Raw genomic sequence first — 24,039 nt, forward strand, 5'->3', positions numbered from 1 at the left:
TGTTGTGGTCACTTCAGAAGTCTAACAATTGTATCTACCTATCTACCTATATGTATCTAAGTATACAATGGAACTATCTCACTTACTCACTGAATTCTCTCCTCCTGTTTTACAGAATGAATGGGTCTGTTTGAACTGCCAGACCCAAAGAGCGTTGTCAGGACAACTGGGTGATATGCCACCTTCACCCAAGCCCTCTCCAGCCAAGCAGCCGTTGAAACCAGCCTCCAAACCTTCGTCTCCTACATCCAGCCCTGTTCCTTCCCTTGCTTCCCCCATTCCTGATGCCCCTCTTTCCCCTGCATCCAAAGCTCCTGCTGCCTCTGCTGAAGTGAGTCCCAGTATTGATCATGCTCAGGCTAAACAATTAGATAAAACAGTGGATCCCAGGCCAACAGCACAGGCAGTAGCAGCCACAGTAGTAGAAGAAGAGCCCCTGACAGAGAGCAAAGCAGAGGTACTTGAGCTGAGCGATGCACAGACACCTGACAACATGTCAGAGAAGGGTGATGGTACACTCGATCAAATACAACAGTCAAACACAACAAATACATCAGAGGTTGAATTAGTTGAGGCAAAAATGGAGGGAAATGCAGACAATTCCGATACTCCTTCTGAGGAGCAGAAGCCGGAAAACATAGATACTGGTGAAAAACAGACATCATTAGTAGAAGGTGAATCACTTCTCCTGGTTGAGCAGAGTATAGAATCAAAAGAAGAAATTAATGAAAATTTAGACAATTCTGGTTCTCCTCCTGAGAAGCAGAATCCTGAAACCATTGGTGAAAAGCAGACAACAGCAATAGAAAATGAAACACTCCTCCCGGAGGAACAGAGCATAGAATCTAAAGAGCCAGAGGCAAAAGAGGAGGACAATTTAGACAGTGGGAAAAAACAGACAGCAGCAGCAGAGAGCGAGTCACCTTTCCTGGTGGACCAGGATATGAAATCTGAAGAATCAGAAGTAAAAATTGAGGTTAATGTAGACAATTCCAATTCTTCCCTTAATGAGCAGAAACATGAACGCATAGACACTGGTGAAGAGCAGAAACCTGAAAGCATAAACACTGGAGAAGAGCAGGCGGCAGCTATAGAAAGTGAAGCACTTGTCCCAGTAGAGAAGTGCATCAAATCTGAAGAGCCAGAAGCAAAAACTGCTGTTGACTTTGATCCTTCTTGTAAAGACCAGAGGCCAGAGGTCACTGAACATGTGCTTATTGAAACCACAGATATAGTGCCTGTGTCAAAAAATGAAGCTGACAATTTAACAGAATCCAAACTCAGTTTAGATACAGTACCAGAGAGTGTACCTTTGTCCAAACTCAGTTCAGATACAGTACCAGAGAGTGTACCTGTGTCCAAACTCAGTTCAGGTACAGTACCAGAGAGTGTACCTGTGTCCAAACTCAGTTCAGATACAGTACCAGAGAGTGTACCTTTGTCCAAACTCAGTTCAGATACAGTACCAGAGAGTGTACCTGTGTCCAAACTCAGTTCAGGTACAGTACCAGAGAGTGTACCTTTGTCCAAACTCAGTTCAGATACAGTACCAGAGAGTGTACCTGTGTCCAAACTCAGTTCAGGTACAGTACCAGAGAGTGTACCTGTGTCCAAACTCAGTTCAGATACAGTACCAGAGAGTGTAGATACAGTACCAGAGAATGGTCAGGAACAGCATGTTGAGACCCCCATAGCAGACAAACAGGAAGGGGCTAGCAGAGAGAAGCAGTCAGCAGTTGAATGCCTAGAACCTGAATCAGGCTTGCAAGCTGTGGCAGAGGAAAAACATTCATACTCTCCACCTTCAGACAGTGAAAAAGACAAACAAGACACTGATAAGGTCTTAGAAGAGAGCTCACTGCCTTCAGCAGAAAAGCAAGAGCCAAAACTAAATTTAGATACGACTTCTGATGTCACAGACGAAAGCCATTCTGTCCAAACTGCTGTTGCCAAGGACGAGTTTTTCTCAGACAATCTTCCACAGGAGATGGCACTGTCTGAAACTGTTGCACCTGTTGAGGCAAATCTTTCTAAACTAGCTAACTCTTTGTCTGATGTCGAACAGGACACAATTACTCTCCAAAACCAGACCAAAGATGCTGACGCATTACTGTCTGCAGTTGCAGACAAAGACATAATGACTCAAGAGAAAGTATCAGGTGTCAAAATGCCAGAGCCCCTGCCAGCTACAATGGAGCACCTATCAACACAGGAATCTTTTGCCCTCAAAACTAAAAAGTCAAGTGAAAAAGAAACTGAACTTAATGTGGTTGAGCAGGAAAGAAAGCTAGTTGAGGAAAATGAGCCAGAAGGAAAAGCAGACTTTACTCCCCTAACTGAGACTCCTCAGAGTTCTAACCAACGCTCTGTCAATGAACCTTCTTTGGAGAAAAAATCATCAACAAAATCAGAAGCAGTAGAACTGCCCTTAACACAATCCAAAGTCAATAGTTCTCCACAGAAAACAGAGAATTCTAATGAACTTTCTTTAGTAGAAAATGAAATAGCAAAGGTAGAAGAGGTGGAACCATCTTTAGATCAATCAACAGGCTATGGCTCTTCCCAGAAAATCATTGAGCTGTCTCATGACTCCTCTCCTGCACCTACAATAGTGGATGCATCCTTATCACAATTAATTGAAAACGTGGCTACAGAAAACACAGAAGAGCGTGTCAGTGGGCCCAGTGCTATTGTAGAAAATGACACAATAGAGACAGGGAAACCCCCTTCGTCAACTGACACTTCTCCACTGAAAACTGGGGGAGATTCTAATGATAGTTTCACTGTACTAGAAAATGAGACATCAAAATCTGACAAAGTAAAAGAACCAGATAGAAATACTGAGGAGAGGGAACAAATAATAGAAGGACCTGACAACCATGGAGTAAAGTTGGTCGGTTCTCAAGCCCAATCACATATACAAGGTAATGAAACAGACAGAGATCAAGAAATCAAATATGACAAGACATCAGCAAATCAAACAGAAGATGAAGAGAAAGCTGAACAAGTAGAAAAATGCTCAGTTGAGAAAGAGGATAAACAACCAGTAACCAGTGTTGATAGTGGTGCATCACAAGATGTCAATACAGATAAAGACTCAGAGGCATCAGCAGTAGCTGAAGAGCAGGTGTGTGGAACTCTCAAGAAGCAGGATGGAGCTGCGATAGATTTAATCTTTAAGGAAACAATAGAGGACACAAAATTGTTACATGATAATACTCAAGCTAAAGACATTGAAATCACTTCCCATGCTCAAGACATCAAGAGTTCTGTTCCTCCTACACCTAGTGTGAACGAGAATAGCCCTTCAAAAAATCAGGAAAAAGAGACTATTTCAATTAATTCTTGTATGGTATGTCAGGAAGTTTCTTCCCCTAAAGACCCTGATGTAGAGCTAGACTCCCTTGATCCTGTAGCTAGTAAACAGGCCAAGAACAAAGATTTAAAGGAAGAAACAACTCCAACTGAATCACATGAGTCAGTGCTAAAGTCAAGAGATGAGGATGAACTGGGAGACATCACTGTAAGTTGGAATGTAACTAGTTACCCTAGACACCATTAGTTATAATGGTAATAGTATAACTGGAATACTATAAAGACAGTTGCAATAGTTGTTGTACAGTTGTGTCATTATTTAGTGAAACAGTAAAGTATTGAAGTATTATAATCACAAACTAATGTAAAAATGATATTGACATTTTTTTTTGCAGAAAAACACTGAAGCAACTACCCAACCCAAAGACAAGGAACCACACAATGAACATGGAGATAAAAGTGTGGTGACGCAAGGGAGCAGTCCAACAAGTCCTTCTGATCTAGTTAAACTGGAAAGCACCGTTCTACCTATGCTAGAGGCTCAGTCAACCACAGGTGGAAGAGATGATTTGGACAAATCAAATGAAATAGGCAAAGGCAGGCGTCGATTAGAAGTGTTACCAATGTCGCCAGAGCCAAGCTCAGAGGAAGACGGCCAAGAAGAAACTCAGGAGAAGAAAGATATCACTGTGACAGCTGGCCCCAAGACGGAGCGGAAAATGCTGTCAGTCACAACTGAACTAAATCAAGAATCATTTGAGGATAGCAGTGAGAGTGAGCTTTTATCCCTCCCTCAGAAAGTGGAGGCTAGTGGTGGAAAAGAGCCCTCAGAGAATCCTGTATCTGCAGATGAAGAACAGTCCATTCGAAACCAAATTATTGAGATGAGTGCAGATGAGGATGCATCACCATGTTTTGAGATAAAAGATCAAGAACAAAAAAGTGAGTCAGCGAGAGGTAGGCGTCTTCTTAAAAATAGCAGTATTAGTCCAGAGGATGACAGTGGTATGAAGAACCTCACTTCTCTAGCTAAATCATTTGAGCCTGTGAAGGAGGTGGCATGTAAGATGGAGAAACCCTCAGAGGAGGTTGCAACAGGCATTCGCCACTTCAAAACTATTGAGCTCAACAGCAGTGCTACTGTTCAGCAAACATTTGATGATGGAGAGCCTGAAAGTCTAACAGACTCTCCTGAAGATCGATCCAGAGGCGAGGGCTCCTCTAGTCTCCATGCTTCCAGCTTTACTCCAGGGACTTCACCCACCTCTCTGTCATCCCTAGATGAGGACAGTGACAGCAGCAGTCCAAGTCATACAAGGTCAAGTGGAGAGGGTAAACAGCACAGGAAGGCAAAGCACCGGCAACCTGGCCAGACGCTGCCAACTATTGAGGATTCTTCTGAGGAAGAGGAACTTCGCGAGGAAGAAGACACCCTCAGAGAACAAGAAAAGCAGAAGAGCTCTGGGAAAAAATCTAAGAAAGATAAAGAGGACATACGAGCACAGAGAAGAAGGGAGCGTCCCAAAACACCTCCAAGCAATCTCTCTCCCATTGAAGATGCCTCCCCAACAGAAGAGTTACGTCAGGAAGCAGAGATGGAGGAGATCCGAAGATCATCTTGCTCAGATTTCTCACCGAGCATTGAGTCCGAACCAGAAGGATTTGAGGTTAATCCAGAGAAGATTGCTGCAGTCCAGAAAGTGTATCAACTTCCAACATCTGTATCTCTTTACTCTCCTACAGATGATCTACATGCTGCCAGTCTGTCAAAAGAAGTGACAGGAAAAAAAACCCTGAAAAGTGCAGATGAAGCCTATGAAGAAATTATGTTAAAAGCCAAGTCCCCCATAACTGAGAACGCAGAGTTCCCACCTGGTAAAGAATCTTTGTATGGTAGTGTGTTGATTGAGGATTATGCTCATGAATCTCTTGTTGAGGTCAAATGTGGTGAGCAAGAAATAGATAAAATGCCAGTGCCAGAAAAGTCAAAACAATTAAGATCACCAGATGAGGTCTATGATGATATGATGCAGAAAAAGAAGGAGATGATGCAAAAAGAACAGGACCTGAAACAGCCACAATCAATGAAGGACATTCCACAGCCAGAAATAATACTACCGCCTCCTGAATCTCATTCTGTGATCATTTCCACTAGTAGCAGTGTGGCTTTAGGCAAGGATGGTAAACCACTGTTAGATGCTGAATCTGCCTATGAAGAACTTATGAAGCGACAGAAAGCTGTCTTGACACCTGGAACCAGCCCAACACAGCCATGCCCTGATCCTGAAAACCCAATGTTAAAGTTTGGAACACCAGAGGACATTAAGGTAGAGGACACAGGTTCACAGAAACGTCTCTACCCTATACCAGACCTTAGGGTGATTCAGTGCTCCTCAGGTGAAGAAGATGAGGACAGTGGTGCAGATTACATACCAGAAAAGTCTCCACATGCACCTGAGATCATACCAGGAACTCCTACAGAGACAGAGCCCATACCTGTTGCTGCAGCACCAGCCTCAGAGATAGACATCAGTTCTGCTCCATCATTTGAAGATACATCATTTTCCAATCATCAAGTAATATCTTCTGAAATACCTGACATCCTTTCCTCATCCACAGATTCCCAAACCATAGAAATAGACGAGCTTGGTGTGGTTGACTTGTCAAAATCTTCTGTGTCTGGCCAGACAAACTTAGCTTCCACATCTATTCCCAGTATAGCCACAAAACCCTCACAACCTGTTGTGGTGAGTGTATCACCTTTAGCCACTGTACCCCAATACATTCCTTCTGCACCTAGTGTAGTATCAACAGCTCCCCCTGTACCTCCCAAATCAGCAGTATTACGCCGTGGTTTGTCTCAGGACATTCCTCTGCCTCCTCCCTTGCCACCCCCAACACTGCCGAAGCCAACTCTATATCCCAAAAAGATACCACCTCAGGTTCTTCCACGTTATACTTCAGTGGGTATGACTTCTGCAGGCCCAGGTCTCTTGGAAAAACAGTCTGGAGGTACAACACACAAGCCACATGTTCCCCCACCTGTTCCTCCAAAGCCATCCTCCATCCCAGCAGGTCTCACTTTCAGTCACAGACCTGGAGAAAGTGTCAAGCCTCCTATAGCTCCTAAGCCAGCTACTATGGTTCACCCCCCCTCCCCTATTCATTCACCAGCTAGACCGACTGTCCTGACTACAGAGCCTGCAAACATCGCTTTGAATCTAAGTCCTTCTGTAGACAGCAGGGCTGGGACCACCTCACCCAAATCCCCTTCATCCCCCAGACACACAAAAACCGTCCATGAAACATATGTAGTTATAACGCTGCCATCACAGCCCAACTCACCAGTAGAAGGGATACAGTCTCAAGCCCCATCAAGTTCTGGTTTTGCATCTCCAACAATACCGCCTAAAGCACCTCCTTATTCACCACAGCAACAGAGCCATGCCCAGTCAGATCCACAACCACAAAAAACAACAAAAATGCCACTAGCATTTACTCGAATCACTGAATCAATAGAAAGTCAAGAAATATGTGGCCCTGAGTCGGTGGTGTCAAGCATGAGTCATGTGTATGAGGCCATCTCAGCATCATCTCAACCTCCTGTACCACTGGCTAATGGAGTTACACAAGTAGTAACCACAGAACTTCAAAGAACAACAGTGTCCGTTGTACACGAAAGAGTACCACCTGTGAGGGTACCACCTGTTTCGTCCACTGCAGAGAACCTTAAAACCCAGCCTCAGAATAGCCACGTCTATCATGCTGGTGAGGTTATGGATCTTCGCACCCCTAAAATGGATTCAGAAACAGCCATGAGAGGTGTTGACCTATCATCATTGGAGTCAAGACGACAGTCCTTGGTCACTGATAGCAGTCCAAGGCACACAAGTGCAGTTCAATCATCTGTTGTCAATCTCAGTACGGAACCCTCCGCCTCTGTGCTGACGGACAGCATCACTATTGTCACTTGCTCAGCCACCATTGCTTATGGCAAAGAGGCAACTCAGGCCACCTCAATGCCTCTTCAGCTTACAACAGCCAAATCATTTGAGCCTGTTTCTCAGATCATCTATCAACCAGTAGATTCCCAACCAGAGAAAGCAATCAATCTCTCTACTAGTGTAGGGAAAGTTCAGACAGCCCCTGTGACCGTTGCTCCCACCTGTGTGATGGGTGGCTTTAGTGCAAGTGTCCCTCCTCGCTTGGAAACTTGTGTATCTGGAGCAGTAGATCTCACAACAGTGAAACCTGTTCAGACCATTGTCTCTGTTGACAGATCCACAGCCGAAGTCATGACAGCTGTAATCGCTGAGGAGGATGGAAAACCTGTGGATCTGACAGCTGGCAAAAGAGCAGTGTGCTGTGATGTTGTTTACACGTTGCCATTTACAGGGAGTTGTGCCACCCAGCAGGCCACGCCACTGCCTGAAGACCGCTTTGGCTATCGGGATGACCACTATCAGTATGATCGCTCCCCTTATGGAATGAAAGGTTTTGTTGGTATCAAGCCATCCATGTCAGACACTAATTTAGCTGAGGCTGGGCTTTTTTTCTACAAGAGCAAAAACAGTTTTGATTACATTGGTGCCACAGAGGGGGCAGTTGATCTTACGTCTGGAAAGATGTCTGAAGCAGGTCAGTATGCTGACATTGCAGATTACTCTCATTTTGAATTACCTCCACTTATTTTAGGCTGATACATTGCAATGTTTTGTGTTTTGTTTGCTTTTTTTGTTTTTGCATGCATTGTCTTTTTTCTCAGATCAGTATTTTTTCCTTTTCACATACAGATGCATGTCGCTGCATGCTGTTCCCTGTTGTTTTGACTTCCCATCATCACTAATCTGGCAAGACTCCATGTTTATTCATATCTTTATTTATGTTTTATGGTTTATGATTTGGAGAGTGCATGGAATACATTTTGACCAATGCAGTATTTCTTGGACTGAGCCATCTAACTCTGATTTTTTAACAGGTGACGCAGTGGACTACTCAAGCAGAGTCACAGGGGCATTTTCTGCCGTGACAATTCCACAGTTTTCCCAAACCAGAATCCCATCAGCCACTGGAACGCCCTTTGTAGTCACTAGTGTTTTGAGATCCTCCAATGGCATTGTTTATTCCTCAGTGGCAGCCCCTATCCCATCCTGTTATGCAATCACCACACAGCCCGGATCAATCTTCAATGCAACTTACAATACCCTGTCTGGCATGCATACAAGTGACACTATGCCATCATTATCATCTCTTCAGAACCAACCTATGACCAGGTCTCAGAGTTTTGTATCCGCATTGGTCACCACTACAGCAGAGGAACAAGAGAGGCAGCCTCTAAACCTAGAGATTGTTGCAACAAGGAATACTATTTCATCTGCTCTCTCTCTGGTTACACCCACAGTAACTACAGTAGGTACCATAGACTCATTCACTGATGCATCTTTGGATGCAATTGCTGCCTCCCTAGAGGCTTTGTCGTCTCCTATGATGCCTGGTGATGGACAGTACCAGATGGAACGAGAATTTCTGGAACTGGAGAAAATTAAGCAGCAGCGACTGGCTGAGGAGCTGGAATGGGAACGTCAAGAGATACAGCGATTTCGTGAGCAGGAGCAGCTGCTTGTACATAAGGAGCTCGGGGAGCTTCAGGCAATGAAACAGCATATCCTTTGCCAGCAAGAAGAAGAAAGACAGGCCCACCTCATGATGCAAAAGGAGACCTATGCCCAACAGCAACAACAACTAGAGCAGATTCAACGATTGCAGGAGCAGCTCAGACTGCAGCTTGAGGAACAGAAGTTTAGGCAGATGTATCCAGGTGATGCACCAGATGCAGCCCGACAGGAGGCCTTGCTCAGTATGGCAGAGAGCAAGAAGATTATGGACAGTGGTGTCCAAACAGATGAAGAGGACAATACTGAACAGGCATACACCTCAGGGAGGAAGAAGAAGGGTGCAAAGAAGAGCGTAGATAGCAGTGTTCAGACAGATGATGAGGACCAGGATGACTGGGAGGTCCCAGCTCGAGCCAGACATAGTAGGCCTAGAGGGGTGAAGTACAGTACAGCAGAGTGTGAGGGACAGGTCTCAGTTCAGGCCCTCACAGAGATTTCTGTACAAACTGATTCTGCAGGACATTCAGTACATCTCGATGCAAGAGTAGAGTACACCGATCCTGAGAGAACCACCTCTCCACAGAGAGACAGGAGACGCCCTACTCCCCTAGAGATAGGACAATCCTCTAAACTCAAAGTTGACTCCACTTCCCTCCAGGTGGTTTCTGTCCCTCCCAAATCCCCAAATGTCCTGTACTCTCCAATATCACCATGTGTGTCCCCTAGCAAATCCCTTGAGTTTGTGTCTTATGAGAAATCTTTAGGAGACACAAGTCCACAGAGAGCTGCAGACCCATCAAAAGCTCAGCCTACCAACACCAGAACACCAAAGGTCCAGAGGTCAATGTCGGACCCCAAACCCATGAGTCCAACTGGTGAGGAGAGAGGCACATCCATGTTCCTGCACACAGATGCTCATACTGTGAGTCTTCTTTTTCTTCATGTATTGCACTGAAAAACCAACAGAAAAAAGTCAAATGTTTTGGACAAAGTACAGTCAACATCTGTTTGTGAATGGTTATGTAGACTTATGTCCATCATACTTTATAACCCTTTATGAGTGTGTTCGTAATACTTTATGGATAGTGGATTTATAACACTTTATGGGTGTGTTTATAATGCTTTATGGATAGTGGTTTTAAGTTAAGGGTTACCACTTTCAGAATTACTATGAATAATACTTCATAAGACTATATAACACTTCATGAGAGCAATAACTTACCTGAAATGTCTAGTCTAATCTGACACACTTCATGTGATGTGTGTGATGTGATGTAACTATACAGTATATCTTGTAAAGAGGTAAACCCATACCTGGGTTGCTGAGGTGCTGATTGACTGGAAAGAAACTGTAGTAAATAGAGAATGTTGTACTGCCCCCTAATATATTCTCCCTCTGCAAAAAGACAATAGATGAGCAGTGGCAATTTTGAATGTTACTTATAGGCAAGCAGAGATGATGCTAACCACAACACACAACTCTGCACACAGACACCCACACATATACACATGCACACACACAAACTATGCACTTAAACTGTGGTGTTACTGTCTATTCTTCTTGTGTTTCCCTTCTGCATTTCTCCTTTATCTTGCTACCCTCAGTGTTACATATTCAATAATAATAAAAATAACAACAATGATAATTATAATAAAAAAGTGAGCAGGATGTAGCACAGAAGAAAAAACTCTGTAGGTCTGAAGGTGAAAATACAAGATAGCTTACTGTCTCCATAACAAACCACTCAATTTTTAGTGTTAATGTACGAAACTCACAAAAAATATCAACCACCTTATCACCATGGTGTATATCAGAGTATCTTTCCAGTGGCATTCATTCAGATGTTCACATGTGGGCATCTAGATCTAGTGGTGTAAAATAAAATTGTATGGAGGGGAAAAAAATTGGCTTTGTAAATTGTAAACCCGTGTATTTTTCTCACTTCACAGGGTAAGGCATCAACCATTGGTGCATCATCTGGAACACAGAAGAAAGTAAAGAGAACCCTTCCTAACCCACCATCAGAAGAGGAGACAGCCACCACTGGCCAGACAACGTATAGCTCTGCATCTGCCCGCCGACGCCTTTGCCGAAGCACCAACATGGCCCGTGCTAAAATCCTGCAGGACATAGATAGGGAATTGAATTTAGTGGAACGTGAATCCTCAAAACTTCGCAAGAAACAGGCAGAGTTGGATGAGGAGGAGAAAGAGATCGATGCCAAACTCCGCTACTTGGAGATGGGAATCAACCGCAGGAAGGATGTCCTTCTGAAAGAACGGGAGAAACGGGAGAGAGCATATCTGCAGGGTGTGGCTGAGGACAGGGACTACATGTCTGACAGTGAGGTCAGCAACATCCGGGAAACACGGCGTGGAGGGGGTGGAGAGGAAGTAGGTGGACATGGACTGGAAAGACCTCACACAGCCCCTCAATCTGAGTTAGAGGAGTTTATCCCACCACAGACCAAGCATGAGGCTCAGTATGGCAAGTACTCTCAGTACCAGTACCCACAACAGACACTATACCAGCATTCTCTGTACCAGCCTCAACAACCATATCAGTCCCAATCTATCTATTCCTCTGTGCCCTCCCTTACTGCTGCCCAACAGCAGAGTTACCACCAGATGCTCTTACTGCAGCAGAAGGCCAGACAGCAGGCTGCTCTCCTTTCTGAACTGGAGGCCACCAAGATGGCCACTAGCTATGATGTCATACGTAGTCAACCAGATGCCTCCTCCTATCTGGGTGGAAAGTATGGTAGCCATTTGGACCTCCACACTCTAGAAGAACGTGGGGGTAGCATTGCTGGGAGTCCAATGTCTAATGTGTCAGCTGATTCCTTCTACACAGATGTAGAACACCATCAAACCCCTAGGAGCTACTTACTCCTGGAGGATGCTTCAGAGCTCAGAAAGGGATCCTCTGGTCTCTCTGACTCCACGTATAGTCTTGCAGAGAAAGAACTTGCTAAAGCAGAGCGTCTCCTAAGGCGAACTGCTGCAGATGTGGGAACAGATTACCTAGAGAGTTCCACAAGGCTTCATACCTATGGAAAGACCCAAGAAGATGAGGATTCCATGGAGGATCCTTATGAGCTAAAGCTGCTGAAACAACAACTCAAACAGGAGTTCAGAAGAAGCACTGCTGGAACAGAGAGCCTTGAGCAACTGGCTGGTCTCCAACACCAGTACTACAACCCCAGTTCAGGTGTGTCCAGCAGTGCTTACAGACCATATTCCAAGACTGAGAAGTACAGTATTAGCAGACTGACTCTGGAAAAGCAGGCTGCAAAGCAGCTTCCAGCCGCCATGCTCTACCAGAAACAGAAAACACCCCTGATGGACCCTAAGATTGGCAAGTACTCCTCCACTTTCCAGGATACCAGAACACTGGAGACAGACTACAGCAGCTACCTTGGGTCTAGTTCTGCCTCCCCAAGGTCAAGCAGGCTTCTTCAGGATGAAATTACCTTTGGACTCCGCAAGAACATTCAAGAGCAGCAGAAGTACCTGGGTTCAAACATGGGGAATAATCTTGCAGGGTCCCTCAACGTGTGTCAGAGCCTTAACCTGAGCTCTGGTGTGCGAACTTCCTTAGGAGAGGATTTGTCCTACCCCAGTGGTAGTAGATCACGTCCTTCCTCCAGGCCAACTTCAGTTTATGGCCTGGACCTATCAATCAAGAGAGATATTTCTAGCTCCTCTCTGAGACTGAAAGCAGAAAGTGAGGCTTCTATTGAGGCTTCAGCCTACCAGACCCCTTCTGGTAGAACAAAGCCTACTAGTTTGCCAATTGTTCCAGGTGGAAGAGGACGTCTTCCTATTGTGGCCCAGAACTCTGAAGAGGAGAGCCCTCTGAGCCCTGTGGGCCAGCCAATGGGCATGGCCAGAGCGTCAGCTGGACCCCTCCCACCTATATCTGCTGACTCCCGGGATCAGTTTGGGTCTTGCCTCTCTTTGCATGACGCTCAGCAGCAGCAGCACCTGATAGATGAACAGACAAGAGGCCGTGGTTATGGACTCATGGATGACCTACAAGGCACCATGTCAGACAATGAAGGTAAATCTCCTCTGTTTACAATGTTCTGTCTATGTGGCACAGCGCAGATCTCTCACAACAGTCTATCAACACTGATTCCCTGCCTTGTGTGATGCATCATTACAACAAACTTTCACTCTCTGATGTGATTTGGTTGTTTCTTTATTCTTTATTGTATGAGTGCTACCAAGTGGTATCTGCATGCATGCATTATGATTTGTCTTTTGCTGAAGTGCTTCCTGTATTTTAAAAACTTGTTGTTTAAGCTTTATGCATGGCTTCGTTTCAGAATGGTCAGTTCTGGTCAGTTTTTGTGTGCTGCATGTCTCATCTTGTATACCCCTTTCAACCTCCATGTAGGAAGAGAATGTCCTTTTTATTCTAATCCAGATTATGTATTTTATCTCAGGGACAGGACACCTCTTCTCTTTATCATTAGCAAGGACATCTCAGTTAACATACCTTTGATAAACTTGAAAATGTATAGTATAGTATAAATTCGTTTTTTTATACTAGAATCAGGGTTACATGTTACAGATTTATAATATTTTGGTACTGGTATACATAAACATAGGTCTGAAAAGTATATATTTTTTGTTTTCTTTTGACAATTTTACATACTCACTCTTATGTGTTTGTTTATTTAATAAATACTTCTCATATGATTTTGCATGTCTTTTATTTATAATATCAAAGGATGTCAAAATGCAATTCAGATGTTCCACTGTCCTGAAGCATCAATTATTATGACATTCTGCATGCCACTGCTTGAAATGCTTATTTATTTAGCTCTGCTTTTCTCTGAAATAAATTAATTCATTATATTATCTTAATATTCCTAATATATTTGTTTACTAGTGCTGAAGCGACGTGTCGATGATGTCGACGCGTCGATTTCAAAATTACGTTGACGCCTTGTTTTTACGTCGACGCTTCGCAACATACACGTGGTTGACCCAAACAGAAACGAACATTGCGCATTTAGAATGGAGATAGAAACGCCAACCACCTCACAGCAGGATGCCCATCAAAGCCCTGCAAAAAGCCCCATTAAAAGAAAAAGTCCAAATACCTCGCCCTAAATCATCAAAGGTATGGGAATACTTCAAATTCAGTCCCAAACGTAAAGGTGTCGTTATTTGCAGTCTTTGCCAAATGGAGTTGGCATATCACACCAGCACAACAGCGATGTGGGAGCATCTGAAGCGGAGGCAGCCAATTGTCTCTCGTGAAGGGGAGTAACGTTGGTTACATTAATTTAACGTTTGTTCAGTGTGTTGTGTAGCTTGAGCTCTGCGCACTTCGGTGGTGCTAGGTAACTATCTTCTTAGCTCTCCGTGCAGTTTGTTCGTGCTTGGTTGCTAGTAGTTAACATTAGCTAGCTACTAGCGGTTAGACAGCTGTGTCAGTTTAATTTACGTTAGTTAGCATCTATCTTACAGCCCACTCACATTGTTGCGTTGGAATGCGTTGATCCAACGGAAGGCGGAGGAGGAGTCTGGCGTGTGGGGTTCTGTTAATACCGGAGACGTTTGACGGGTCAACAAACCAAGAGATTGACAGGTCAACAAACCAATCACGTCACTAGCAAGCTTTTACCCTGAGAGTAGTAGCATGCTATCATTAGATATGGTGCTCAGACACCTCACAAATCCTATGATACGTACTTTTCAGTTACAATAAAGGGTTTTTTACATTGTACAGTGTCTATTTCTCGGTAACTTCTAAAAAAATCTAACCAAAAAAAAGTCAAACAACCAACTTGTAGGTACAAATACAACCATCTACGGAGTTTGGCAGCCATCTTTTTTTTTTTGAGTTTGCCGCTCTCTAGACGTGAGCATATACGGGATATGATTGGCTAGCGCCTGTGCTGTCAGTTATGCATGAAAGGCCATATGATTGGCTGACGCATGCATTGCCTCTCGAAAAGTTCAACATTCTTCAACTCTTGCCGCAAGCAAAGCATGAAACGCCACGCACGGCAACACATAACATTGGACTAACGTTGGCCAGCTTATATTGTAGCGATCTCACAGACACTACGAGTATGATTCAATAATGACTTTATTGGCCGTTATAACTTCGGCTGAACACATACGTTTCTGTGGCTGCTTCTCACAGAACTTCCAGGTCAACAGGCATAACAACAAGTTAAACGTTCTCTTAACCAGGTGCCCCCGCCCCCTGGCTACTCTGCCAGCCCCCTGCAGCGCATAGCAACACATGAGCTGCCGTGCTTGACAGAGAGCAAGGACACAGGCACACAGACAACACTATTAACATGAACACATTAAACATACTGGTCGTTACAGTATGTGTCATGATTCACTACGTTAGATCGCCAATGTCAACTAATGGCGCCAAGCAATGTCCAGGCCAGGGCTGCACATAAGGTGGTGCGCAGTGCTCATGAATGAATGAATGTTTTTATGAGCACTGAAAACATTTAATTAATGAGCACATCCAAGTGTGATAGGGCTCATTTGAGTTCCAAACATTTTTACTGTGCCTCTAGATAAGTGGTGCCAGGGTTACGGCCCGCGGGCCGCACTCGGCCCGATTGTACATCACATCCGGCCCACGGGTGATAAGGGGAGAATTTATTTTTTTATTTTATTTTTATCAAATTAAAAAAATATATATTTTTATTAATGAGATGTTGTAATACCAACTTAACCAATACAAAATAAATACTGAAAAAAATACAATAAAACAGTTTACACTTTGTTATTTATAGTTTATTTTGGTGCCTTTCTAATTTATATATGTAGGCTACTTGCATGGATAGGAAAATGTTAAGTTTTTAGAGAGTAACTGTCTCCTGCTTGAAGCTATGTAATTGTAGGCCTCATTGTAAGGCAATTTTGGTGCCAATTCAAGTTCTTATTGATGTGTAGGCCTTCATGAATCATTTCAAATAGCCTACCTATCTATGTGTAAAGTCAGTATTTGGCCTCTTCAGTCCGAAAGTGTAATCCGGCCCCCTGAGATCTCACTTGAAAAAAATCTGGCCCCCTGTCCAATTTCACCCTGGCATCCCTGCTCTAGATAAACATTAAATGCATTGTTGGACTTTTGCTGTGCAAAACGGTGCTCAATAAAGTATATTATTAAGATTTTTTTGGTATTTATTTGAAATACATTATGGTTTTAATCGAGCAACAGAAAAATAATCGTGAGACTAATCGTCCAATTAGTCGTTAGATTAGTCGACTAATCGATAAAATAATCGCCAGATGAATCGTTTAGAAAATAATCGTTTACCCCCAGCCCTATTGTTTACACATAGTTAAATATTCATTTAGAATTGGTGTCACTTCAGTCTCAGTCTAAATCTAAATCTACCACATTTGAATATCTTTTTGCTCTGGCCTGTTATCATGCAAGCATAACAGCTAACACTTCATTGTTTCTAATGCCAAATTCCAAGGTTGTTTGCTAAATTAAGTCACACACACACACACACACACTCACACATACACACATACTGTACACACACACACACATATAATGTATACATACAGTATAAGCCACGTGCCACATAGAAGTAAACACAGGACTTTGCAGAACTTCACTAACTGATTTAAACAGAGAAAACATGGGATTGCATGAACACATGTGCCACCCTGTATTCCTCCTTAAATTATCTATATGTTTTCCTAAGCTTGGAAATGTAATTTGATGTATTGAGGCTTTATTTATGCATGTCACCAATGCTGTGTTGCACGTGATGTAAGCACCTTATTCATCTTTTATAAGGCACCGTTTCTAACACCCTTGTGTTTCTGGACAAAATGTATTTCATACAACTTAACAGCATTTTGTTTTTAAAAAAAAGGACATTAACATTACCATCACATTCCATTCATGGGATGCTGAAGTGAATACTTTCACTCACAAAAGACAGAAGGGATGATCTATTTCAGTATACTTCACTTCACTACTTCACTTCGTGCCCAGAATGAACGTCTCGGTTACTTACGTAACCTCGGTTCCTTAAGCACGGAACAAGATATAATAAACGGGACTTGACCTAGTGTCATGGACTTATTCATTCACGCCGCTAGGCAGGGAGAAGTGCGCCGGGCTCTGGCCCCGCCCCCACCGGAGCCTATAAAAACCACGGCGCGCTTCTCCATTTTCCTTGGATCAAAATCTGAGCGTCGAAACACCCACCCAAAAGAAGAAAAAACACTGTATCACGCAACTATTATTATATCTTGTTCCGTGCTTAAGGAACCGAGGTTAAGTAAGTAACCGAGACGTTCCTTATCGCAGAAACTGCGATATAATAAACGGGACAGTTTCCATTAGCGCGTGTAAATACAGTGATTACCATATCACACCAACTTTATTATGCTTTGCCCTCACGGAGGTTCATACAGCAGCTGGTGGTACCTTACCCGTGCTTGTGAACGCTAGGTTCTCAATGTGCACATATGCCAAGGGGATCACCGATCTCCCTGATCATAGGATTACCCATTAATTAGTTCATTGCGTTAGCCAAGCCGAGGCTGATGAACACATATCTTACTAAACCTTCTCACGTTTAGTATCTTGTTCATGGCACTCCCTCAATAGGGCCGATGAACACAAAACACTCTCCTCAGGTTCTGGAGATTCGGAGATCGTCAGCCTACAGAGTTATTTTTAATAGCCTACACCACTAAACTGTCAACGTTTAGGGCTTTGTTCACTGCATTCTACCACGTAGAAGCTGACAAACACATAAAACTCGTAACTCTCCGCAGGCTCTGGAGAAACGGAGATCGTCGGCCTACAGAGTTATTTCTTAAAAGACCACTAAACTGTCAACGTTTAGGGCTTTCTTCACTGTATTCTACCTCGTAGAATCTGACAAACACATACAACTCGTAACTCTCCTCAGGCTCTGGAGATTCGGAGATCGTAAGCCTAGAGTTAATTTTAATACACCACTAAACAGTCACCGTTTAGGTCTTTGTTCACTGCATTTTACCACGTAGAAGCTGACGAACACATAAAACTCGTAACTCTCCTCCGGGTCTGGGGATTCGGAGATCGCCATCCTGTAGAGCACTTTCTAACACCAACTAAACTGTCAATGTTTAGGGCTCTGTTCACTGCCTTTTACAGCGTAAGAGCTGATGAACACCTGTACTATTTAGTTATTCCTAGGCTCTGGCGATTCGGAGATCGCTTGGCTGCAGAACGCATTGTAACAAAAAAATTGGTCTCAGCCACATCTAACATATAGAATCTAATGAAAGTTTGGCGAGAACTCCAGCTTGCTGCCTCATATATCTCTTCCACTGAGACGCCTTTTAACAAGGCTCAGGAAGAAGACAACCCGACGCGTCGAGTGTGCACGAAGTGCGCACGCCGCCTTGCCGGGGGTCCAGAGACAAACCTTTATAAGACTTGTATACTATGCAACGATAGAGGCTCGGTTTAGACAGAGGTCTGCCTTTTTCCCGTGCCCCGAAGCACAAAAACTTGGTGCGCTCCAACAACGGAGAGCGCGCACCGGACACAGCGTATTCAAACGCTCCTCCTCTGCCGAAGCAAACGGAGGAGGCGAGAACACTGCCAACCTGATTACGAAACGGTGCTGCTACCACCTTAGGTGTGTATGCAGCATTAGGTAGACTATCATCCCTGCCTTGTCCCCAGCGATCGAGAACTGAAGGCACGATGGACTGACGGACAGGGCGTGCATGTCACCAACGTGCTTTGCTGACACAAGTGCCAGCAACAGCTCCGTATTCAACGAAACACATTTTATGTCCGCTGTCTATAGGGGCACAATGGAGGCCCTGTCAGAGCACGTAACACCATCAGTAAATCCCATGACGGCACCGGGTGCCTGCCCGGGACTGTGATACGTCTCACCCCAGCCACGCTGGTGGATGATAGCCGGGGGTTTATTATAAATACCTGCGTGGCTGGCGGAGATGGCTGCTAGGTAAACCTTGGGAGTGGAAGCAGCCTTCCCCTCCTCAAATAACTGCTGGTGAAATTCCAGAATGACGCCCAGCGCGCAGTTGATAGGATCATGTTGACGCGCAACACACCACCTCTCGAACTGCGTCATTTTAACGTATATAGAGACCGGGTCGAAGCGGTCCGTGCGCTCTGTATCGTTGCCACCACTGAGTCAGATGAACCTGGGGCTAGGAGCCTATGCCTTTCAGGTGACAACTCTGAGCTGCCACAGCTCTGGGGGAAAAACGCATATAGACGTAAGCTCGGCCATCGTTTAGCGCGTTTATGCTTAATCGGGGGCTGTCGCCCCCAGCTAGAACCACAGTGGGCAACAGGTGTTCTCCCTGTTGGCAAACAGGTCCAGCTCTGCTTTGTAAAAGCGTTGCCGTATCATTTCTACCACCTGAGGGTGCAGGCACCCGGGTTGCCTCTTGATAACAGGTCTGCTCCGTAGTTGAGCAGGCCTGGCATGTGTAGCCTACTGCTCTGATCAGGGGGAATTACGCCGCTGTCCACGGAGTAGGCGGTTCGCCCATTGAAACAGTAATTGAGAACGAACCCTCTTTGGCAGTTTATATACAGCCGCGGAAAAAATTAAGAGACCACTTCAAAATTATCAGTTTCTCTGGTTTTACTATTTATTGGTATGTGTTAAAGTAAAATGTACATTTTAGTTTTATTCTATAACCTACTGGCAACATTCCTACCAAATTTCAAATAAAAATATTGTCATTTAGATCATTTATTTGCAGAAAAATGACAATTGGTCAAAATAGCAAAATTGATGCAGTGTCTTCAGATCTCGAATAATGCAAAGAAAACAAGCTCATATTCATTTTTAAACTACACAATACTAATGCTTACACTTAGGAAGAGTTCAGAAATCAATATTTGGTGGAATAACCTTGATTTAAAATCACAACTTTCATGTGTCTTGGCATGCTCTCCACCAGTCTTTCACATTGCCGTTGGGTGACTTTATGCTACTCCTGGCGCAAGAATTCAAGCAGCTCGGCTTCTTTTCATGGCTTGTGACCATCCATCTTCCTCTTGATCACATTTCAGAGGTTTTTTATGGGATTCAGGTCTCGAAATTGGGCTGGCCATGACAGGGTCCTGATCTGGTGGTACTCCATCCACACCTTTACTGGCCTGGCTGTGTGGCATGGAGCATTACCCTGCTGGAAAAAACACTTCTCAGAGTTGGGGAACATTGTCAGAGCAAAAGGAAGCAAGTTTTTCTTCCGGGACAACGTTGTACTTTGCCTGGCTGAGGTTTGTAAAAGACCATAAGGATTGAAAAAGCGGACTGGAGGTTCTTCTAAGTTCGTCTTCTCTGATGAGTCCGATTTCACAGTAGGTGCAAGACTCTCTGGCTTGTAGGCCTCTCCAGGTCTCTGTCTAACCATCAGACGACCATGTGTTGGGCAAAGCTGAAAATTGGACTCATCAGAGAAGACGAACTAGAAGACCCTCCAGTCCGCTTTTTTCAATCCTTATGGTCTTTTACAAACCTCAGCCAGGCAAAGTACAACATTGTCCCGGAAGAAAAACTTGCTTCCTTTAGCTCTGACAATGTTCCCCAACTCTGAGAAATGTTTTTTCCAGCAGGGCAATGCTCCATGCCACACAGCCAGGCCAGTAAAGGTGTGGATGGAGTACCACCAGATCAGGACCCTGTCATGGCCAGCCCAATTTCGAGACCTGAATCCCATCAAAAACCTCTGAAATGTGATCAAGAGGAAGATGGATGGTCACAAGCCATGAAAAGAAGCCGAGCTGCTTGAATTCTTGCGCCAGGAGTAGCATAAAGTCACCCAACGGCAATGTGAAAGACTGGTGGAGAGCATGCCAAGACACATGAAAGTTGTGATTTCAAATCAAGGTTTTTCCACCAAATATTGATTTCTGAACTCTTCCTAAGTGTAAGCATTAGTATTGTGTAGTTTAAAAATGAATATGAGCTTGTTTTCTTTGCATTATTCGAGATCTGAAGACACTGCATCTTTTTTGCTATTTTGACCAATTGTCATTTTTCTGCAAATAAATGATCTAAATGACAATATTTTTATTTGAAATTTGGTAGGAATGTTGCCAGTAGGTTATAGAATAAAACTAAAATGTACATTTTACTTTAACACATACCAATAAATAGTAAAACCAGAGAAACTGATAATTTTGAAGTGGTCTCTTAATTTTTTCCGCGGCTGTATATGCCATAGCGGAGGTGTTGTCCGTTCTTATACGTGCATGATGACCCTCTATCATGCATCTGGCGTTCACCACCAGCTTACCGTACCTGTCCTCAGTGGAGCTGAGCTTCAGGGAGAGGTACCATATTTGACATGGCCTCATGCGTAATAGCCCTCAAGGCAGCGCTACCGCGGCTGATGCCATCATCCACAGTAGCCTTTGACGGCAGAGGGACGTTACCGCCTGTGTTCGCTTGAACCGGCGTGTGCATGATTGGCTGGCTTTTATTCCCGCTGGGGACAGACTGACCTTCATTGAGGTAGAGTCTAGTACAATGCCTAGGAATAGAGCGCAATGTCGAGGTATGGAGCGCTTTCGTCTCTGTTTTTTCTAACGAGCCGAGTCGATGCAAGTGTGCTACCACTAGATGGCAGTCTTGCACCACCGCTGACTTTGAGTGGGCACATGTTAACCAGCCATAGAGACAAGTGAGAATGCGTATTCCTCCCTTCTCTCTACGATGGCTGCCTCTGCGCATTTCGTGAATACGCAGCCAAGACAGGCCGAACGGGGGAGCACAAAATTGGCATGTAGTTCCTCCGAATGCAACCCTCAGAATCTCTGATGTCTGTGGCAAGTCGGTATATGAAAATATGCCTTCTTTAGATCTTAGCGACACAAACCAATCGTTTGGTTGTATGAACTGAACAAGCGTGCGTGGGGTCAGTATCCTGAACTTCAATTTATTAAGTGCTCTGTTCATTTTACGTCGATCTAGTACTGGACGACAACTTCTATCCGTCTTGGGGATGATGAAGTGTCCGTGCATAGCTCAAAGGCACCCAGCGCCCTTGGCTCTGTATTAACAAGTCGGGTCGGTGCAAGTGTGCTACCACTAGATGGCAGGCTTGCACCACCGCTGACTGAGTGGAGCTTATGCAAACCTCTGAACTGACCGGGTCACACCGCTGAACCTCAGAGGGGGCGGGTGAACTGCTGTACGTAACCCACTGTTATTGTATTAAACACCCACAGTGACGCTGTTAATGTGAGCCAACTGTCCGCGCAGCTTGCCAAGCTGGGCTTCAAATAGAATTGGTCGGGACCTAGGCCCGCTCATTATTCAATAGTTCTAGACCTGCCACCGCTCTGCCTAGGGAGAGCTCTGTGGTGGCTAGATCTGGGGTGTCCCCCGCATAGTGTACGAATACAATTGGGTGTACGAACACACAATTGGGGGAAGTTACACAAGCATGCCTTATGTCTGGCCCAAGGGGCAGTGGTTATGACACTCATGTGGGAATGTGGTGCTTGGTGGAATACTTTTACGGTGCTTGACATGAGCTCTGCCTGTGAGCAACGTGTAGTTTTCCTTGGTGGCCATGGATCCACCTCACCCCGCTTCGTGGTCAACGACCGAATTTCAGGTGGCGGGGTGTTTGTTGTGGCCCTTGCCACGACCAGCAGTGCGCTGTCGTCCCGTGTGTGTAGCGCCCTGTGTGGTGCGAGCTGGCTGCTGCGCTTGCGGCTGCGTAGCGGGCAAGAACTGATTTCGATTCCCGCCTTCACCTTTGCCGAGGTGTGGGTGAGCGGAACTCACTTCTCATGCCCTGCACTCGGGGTTCGCTGTCCCGATGACTGCGGGGGCTCGGAGCTGCTTGAGCGAGGCATCCAAACCTGCAATGCCTCCTCGTTCTTTTGCTCCTCCTCAATTTGGCTTGCCACGCTCACTCCCATGACTCTCCCCAGAGTCTGGGAGTTGCAGCTCGTGAGACGCAGTGAGAGATCCGTTGCGGGACGGATCTCCTGACTGCTACCCAGCGATGCTGCCAGCTCTGTAAGGAGCATCGCCTGCTAGCGCTGTAGCAGCGCAGCCGTGCTCGTAGAACACGTTGCCTGCCCAGCCGTTAATAGGCTATCTCCACCAGAGCCAGCCTATGCCTGACCACCCGTGTGGCCGGGCGAGGGAGACCGAGGTATGCCTAGTGGATGTAACCGGGGAAGCCTGCGGCACCGGTCCAGCTCCATACTCGCCTCCTCTCCTGAGGCATGTTCGTCGGAGTAGTCGAGCAGACTTTCCGACTTAAGTGATTTATGTGCTCCGGAGAGATCCGGAAAAACCGAAGGGTAGCGCCACTATCTCAGGGTCTTGGGCGACCAAGAGGGCAGTCGCGACCGGCTGTCACTGCCTGGGGCCGGAGGGACGCCCAGCCCTACCGGGGAACGCTCCCCGGTCGGCGCCTGACTCGCCCCCTCCTACGTCGGTGCGTTCTCATAACGCGAGACGCCTCAAATGTCACACCGGGGCGTCACCGCTCAAGCTGCCTCCAGCAGCGGTCGCCCTTCTCCCAAGCATGACCACCATATCTGAAACACAAGAAAGATTAAAAGAGCACACTATCACCGTAAACCAGAGGTTAGCAACCCAAGCTAGCAGGCTAGCCCCATGCTAGTAGGCTAGCCAACCAAGCTAGTAGGCTAGCAAACTAAGCTAGTAGGCTATCAAACCACGCTAGCAGGCTGGCCAGAGACCGGCCAGCCTTACAAGTTAGACAGTGAAACTCGACTTTCTGTACAACGAGTCGAACTTGTAGCACTCTTGAGGTAGTGAAGGTTAGAGAACCTTTAACTCACCAGCTCATATCGAGTTAAGTTTAAAATAGAAACAAGTAATACGACCGTCTGGAATGGAGCGTCGAATAGTCCTTAGAACGTCCTCGCGAAGATTTTGAAAAGGAAAATGGAGAAGCGCGCCGTGGTTTTTATAGGCTCCGGTGGGGGCGGGGCCAGAGCCCAGCGCACTTCTCCCTGCCTAGCGGCGTGAATGAATAAGTTCTTCGAACAAGTCCATGACACTAGGTCAAGTCCTGTTTATTTTATCGCAGTTTCTGTGATAAGGAACCATGC

At 45.2% G+C, this 24,039-nt stretch overlaps 1 protein-coding gene across 1 annotated transcript in view; it reads left to right on the plus strand.

Annotated features, from left to right (window-relative positions):
* The window catches only part of pcloa (piccolo presynaptic cytomatrix protein a), a gene marked incomplete at both ends in the record, with an annotated part of 69,602 nt that overhangs the window by 24,596 nt on the left and 20,967 nt on the right, over nucleotides 1-24,039 (plus strand). Inside the window, 4 exon segments of the mRNA XM_080851754.1 lie at nucleotides 116-3,523; nucleotides 3,711-7,953; nucleotides 8,294-9,852; nucleotides 10,881-13,025. Coding sequence (XP_080707880.1) covers nucleotides 116-3,523; nucleotides 3,711-7,953; nucleotides 8,294-9,852; nucleotides 10,881-13,025 — 11,355 coding nt within the window.

This window comes from Sprattus sprattus, assembly GCF_963457725.1.
Source record: "Sprattus sprattus genome assembly, chromosome: 14".
In the NCBI taxonomy this organism is placed as follows: domain Eukaryota; kingdom Metazoa; phylum Chordata; class Actinopteri; order Clupeiformes; family Clupeidae; genus Sprattus; species Sprattus sprattus.